This window comes from Periplaneta americana, chromosome 4 (assembly GCF_040183065.1).
Source record: "Periplaneta americana isolate PAMFEO1 chromosome 4, P.americana_PAMFEO1_priV1, whole genome shotgun sequence".
NCBI classification, from domain to species: Eukaryota; Metazoa; Arthropoda; class Insecta; order Blattodea; family Blattidae; genus Periplaneta; species Periplaneta americana.
The window spans coordinates 89,660,809-89,666,580 of NC_091120.1; the positions used below are offsets into that span (position 1 = coordinate 89,660,809).

General features: G+C 37.5%; 1 protein-coding gene across 1 annotated transcript in view; it reads right to left on the minus strand.

The window, feature by feature from the left end:
* Positions 1-277: 277 nt before the first annotated feature.
* LOC138698938 (uncharacterized) overlaps positions 278-5,772 on the minus strand; it is a 49,188-nt gene continuing 43,693 nt past the window's right edge. Inside the window, exon 5 of the mRNA XM_069825136.1 lies at positions 278-345. Within this exon, the coding sequence (XP_069681237.1) occupies positions 278-345 (68 nt within the window). The remainder of the gene's footprint in view (positions 346-5,772) is intronic.

A 5,772-nucleotide genomic window follows, 5' to 3' on the forward strand; every position in this document is an offset into this window, starting at 1 on the left:
TGGACATCTTAGAGGTCCATTGTTTTTCATGCATAAATGCCATGTACTATAAGAATTACAATCCAATTTAATTATTGTGCTCAAAACGAAAAACACAAAATCTGGTAAAATATTCTTAAGCTACGCTACTGAGACTAGGAGAAATATCAGTTAATGTCAATATATTAAACAAAGCAATATGGGTTTTCCCAACTATCAGATTATATCCAAAGTGATGCCATATTCCGTTACGACTGCGCTTATTAATAGAGAAAATTAAATATTAATTGAATTGCGCTTACTGTTGCTGGAATGATGTGGTTGCAGCTGCATGATTCTGAGTTGTTAAAGATGATGAACTCTGCCCTGAAAATGAGCAAATATGTACGTATGTAGAATAAAATACAGATTTTTTGTATTTAAACATAAACAATCTAACTCCACCCCAATGCAAAAGAGGTGTGTATCTTGGTTCCGACAGTTTTGTTAATGCACCATTCATCTAAAGTATGGAAGAGCACGGATTCGTTTCTTGAAGAAAAAGAAATAACAAGTCAATATAGTGGAATTCAAAATCTAAATTGCTAACAATCTCTTTCTAATTTAGTGGCACGAATTAAAAAAAACTGACAAAGTATTTCAGAAATATATACAAAGGAAGAAATACGGCAGACAAGATTACGTCAATCATAGCATAATCAAAACAACGAAATAATTTGCATAAACAAAACTCTGTATGTGTATCAAATAAAAAAATATATGCAGTTGAATTTACAGATAATTCAAGTTATTATCATTTCAGTAATATTTTCATAATATCACAAAAAAAAAAAAAAAAAAAAGGCATTCATAATGAAAAACTGATTTTCTGAATTAGGCAGAAATACACGAGATAGATCATCTGAAGACGATATGAGTATTTTCTAAAGTCATTATAGGCATTGTATAAACGATGCTAACTAGTTGCAATAAATCAAATACAAAATACTGTTGTGTTTTTGCGTACAACGGCAGCCCTTAATTTCTCGTTATTCGCTCCGACTCTACGAACGTGGTCATTGATGTCGCTAATGCCGAAAAGCGTAGACCACTCAATTTGTCGGAAACTATCCAAAGTGCACCACAGGGGTGGATCTATGAGGGGCAGTCAAATGAAAACGGGTCACCATGCGTATATCTCACAGCGGGCAACTTGGTACTACTGGAATTTGATTTCTGAACTGACATCTGGTGGCGACTCGCGGAAGTACAGCGACAACCGCTGCTTACACACAAGTCGTTCGTTTATTGTGCTGGAAGTGAGGTTACAGATACGTGTGTTCGTCAACGAGTTAGAAAGAGAAGACTATAGAGTGGCCATGTTGTCCTGTACAGCGCTCTTTGCGGTGCCACCGCGAAACACGGCAGATCTGAGCTAAGCGCCCATCTTTGTAAAAATTCGTCTGCTTACAATGTTGTATAACGGAGGTAAGAAGTACAAAAAAAAACGAAGAAAAAACATGCCTGTTGTGTGTGCTGCATATAACTGCAATGTCAAAAGGAAAAAGACAACTGATATATAATATTTCATGTAAATTTTATGAAGTTAAGTCCATAGTTTTGTTAATTATCAGCATTTTTTTTTCATGCATAAATGTGTAACAACGCCCGGCATAAACAAAATAAATGGTTCACTGGTAATGTACTTAAACTAAATACGGATAAAACCAATACAATTCCGTTTCAGACCCAGTGAAAAACAAATAGCAATACAATATTAAAACTGTATTTCGACACCGGCATCCTTTATTTCTGCTCCTTCTGTCCTTACTGCTTATAGAAGAAGACGATGAGCTGTAGCTTATAAGAAGTAGGCCTATTTCGAAGACAAACGATTAATCAAATAAATGGTTCACTAGTAATAAAGTTAAACTAAATACGGATAAAACCGCTACAATTCCGTTTCAAACCTAGTAATAACAATCAAATATTAAAATTGTATTTCGACACTCGCATCCAAAATAACGCAAAACTCTGGGGTAGGTCGTATTGTTGTTAGTATTTTGACTGGAAGGACATGAAAGAACATAATTGAGCACCCACGTGCAATAATGGGGTAAGTATGAATATATTTCGTAACTACTTACCCCATTATTATACGTGGGTGCTCAATTATACACTAATAATTATCTGTGGTGCCACAGCCCTTGAAAGGCTCAGACAGACCAGCCGGCTGTTGGCCTCACGTTCACATTTCGATAATAATTATTATTATACTTTACTGTAACAAAAAATACTGAAAGCGTGTTTTGTCATGTTTCACCCACGTTACAAGCTTGGAGGTAAAGGTTGTTTACTACAGATAGGGCCTACTTTCATTCTATATCTTATGGTATAGTAAATAGTTTTGCAACGTGTAGAGACTGGAAAAACAATTTAATAAAATCATCCGAATCATACTCGTTCATTTTATAGGCAGGTCGCATTTAAAAGAACCTAGGAATATTAACATTTTCTTCAGTATATTTGCTAGGACTTCTTGTCATACTACATGACAATTTTGCTTAGGTTATTCTTTTAAGCATTCCTTCTAGGAATAGCTCAAGTGTTTTAAATTTAGCGTACATACATTTAGATTACGTTCCTAGAACGTATTTGACGAAATACTAGGTTTTTCCACTTCAGTTTAACTGATTTATGCAAACGAAATGAAGACAGCTGGCGATTCTAATGTCAGTTATCACCACGCCCACTTTGTTTTGGGCGCATAAGTTCATTACCGACGGTCGTTCAATTTTCTTCAAACATGGCGGCGCAATGACCACTCTATATCTTTCTCTTTCTAACTCGTTGGTGTTCGTCCAACATCACTTAGGGTACGTACACGTTGGAGCAACGATAAACGATAAAAGAAACGATCTAGCGACGCTTTGGTATTATCAAAGAATCAAATGTTCATATCGGAGCAACGAGGACGCGGGAAGCGAACATTTTGATTCATCAGAAGGAGATAATCTATACATCCACTTAATGAAAGAAGATATATAGGAAATATCAGCTGCTAGGTTCAAGGTTAATATAACTTAAATACCGTACGTACAAAATTAAACCCGTTTCTCATCCCAAAGATAGTATAACTTCATTGTGTTGTGATTGGTTCTTGTGATCACATAACATATGACCAATAAATACACAACTGATCAATTTGCCAATATCTACAATAATTAATTTAATATGCCGAAATAATAATAAATCGATTAATATTCGGATATAGTGATAACCACCGGTAATTATACAGATTAATATTATCTTAATCAGAGATCATATGAACGACAAGAGCGAAGAAAATGGAACTTTGGTTTTTCGTCGCTTTTATCGTGCATCTTCGCGTTTATCGTTACTCCAATATGCACACCTCAATGACAATGCATGCTTCAATTCTCTCTGATATAGCATCGCTGCTTCTTTTATCGTTTATCGTCGCTCCAACGTGTACGTACCCTAATGGAGCCAGGTACAGAAGAACAGCAAGGGGTAGTGGGATTTTTGACTGCTGAAGGAGTAGGAGGAACACAAATCCAGTACGTTCGCGTGTACTGGAATGGAACAAGAGATTCCGAGAGGGACACGTGTCACTTTAAGACGATGCTCGCCCAGGATAGGCTCATCGTGCCATCACTCCTGCTGTTATTGCTGAGGTTGAAGGTCTTATACAGGGAAATCGACGGATAACTGTGGAAGAACTTCGTCGTTTGGTGCGAATAAGTCACGGTTCCGTACATGTCATTGCAACGAAGCACCTGCACTACCGAAAAATCTGCGCGCAATGGGTTCCACATCAGTTAACGGAGAACAAAAAACAAACAGAATGGCTGCTTCACTGGGTCACTTGCAACGATACCACGAGGAAGATATGCATTTCTGTCCCGTATTGTTACTGGGGTAGAATCATGGTGTCACCATTTTGAACCGGAGAGCAAATGGCAGAACCAACAATGGAAACACATGAATTCTTCCCCACCGAAAAAGTCCAAAGCAATACACACAACTTCCAGTAAAGTCATGTTGATGTTCTCCTTCGATTTTAGGGGTCCTCTTCTCGAGCATGGGGCCACAATCAATGCACAGCGTTATGAAGAAACTTTACAGAAACTGAGACGCGCCATTAAGTCAAAATATCCTGGAATGCTATCGAACGGCGTTATCCTTCTTCATGATAATGCCCGCCCACATACTGCCAACTCCGTGAGGAATACGATTCAGAGATTTGGTTGAGAAACGCTTCAACACTCCCCCCCCCCCCCGCTCCACTACAGTCCAGTTCTCTCCCCATGCGATGTTCACATTTTTGGAGAATTGAAGAAAGACATTCGTGGACTTTGTTTTGCATCGAACGAAGACGTGTGTGACTGGGTAAAGAATTGGTCCGGTAGACAGCCCTCAAGCTTTTCCAAGAATGAGATTGATCGTCTTGTCTCGCAGTGGGATAAATGTATAAACAGTTTTGGAGATTACTTTTGAGGTAATAAATGTTCTATCTTTTGGCATCTGACCCGTTTTCATTTGACTGCCCCTCATATATTACAGTCGTAATGAATGGTGATGAATAGAGAGCGGATCTGTGTGCACTGTCCCTCAAGGTTAGCATGCATGGACTATGTTGCTACTGCTCACGTTGTATGCATGGACTGTGTTGCTGTCGCGTGCGTCGCATCGCGCCTAACCTATTTTGTTTTCTAACCGCACACATCCGCCCTCTAGTGATGATGGAGAAATGTTGGGATTTCAGAGAGAAACTGGAACACCCGGAGAAAGCTCCTGTGTTGCCTATATCATGGACGTGCTCAACACATGTTATAAATTCTGGGTAGATCGGAATTCGAACCGAGGTTCTCTGGCTTATAAACCCAGCGCACTAGCACTGAACCACCGTGGAGGTTAAATACAAAATATTAGAATTATTATTCTTCAGAAATAGTTCATTCTTGAGCTTTAAGCTTTTTGTGAGCATGATTTTCAATAAAAATGTATAAAATTGTTCACATTCAAAATGGTTACTGGCATACATTTCGTCATTTTTAAAGTTTCCAAGATTTACAATATTTGTGGCCACATTAACATAATTTTCAAATTAAATAAGCAATAGTAAGTAGTTTGTTTTGAAAGGAGTGTTAGCGTTTATGGCTATTTACGCCCTTTGACGCATATCGATTTAGGACACAATATAAAATAGCAGACATAAGATAATAAACAATAATAATTAGGCACACTACAAAAGGCTTGGTGCATTCTTTTTTTAAATCATCGAAAGAAGACTAATGCCCAGTTGCAGAAACGTTAATCATTTATGATCGGACTTTGATCGACGTTTAATCGGAGTTTGACCGGCAATCAGTTACTTTCTTGTTGCAGAAACAGCAATCAGTATTTGATCGGCGATCAAACTGTCGTCAGATTTGATCAGCAATTTTCTGCTGGTCAAATAGTAATTCTCCGATCAAGTTTGTGTCGTATGTTGCATTTACAGGTTAATTCTATATTATTTTCGAAAATATTGTGCTATGGATTCTTCAGATGAAGAAATTTTTGAAAGGTATGAGGAAGAAATATTGTTAAGGCAACGAAATATACAAAGACGAGACGAGTTATATTTTATGTTTCAAGAGAAGGAGTTTGAAAAACGATTTAGGTTAAGTAAAGAATCTTGTTGTATGGTACTTTCGAAAATCGAAAGAAATATATGTAGACAGACTAACAGAAACTATCCTCTGTCTCCAATGAACCAGCTTTTAATTACGTTAAGGTATTATGCAA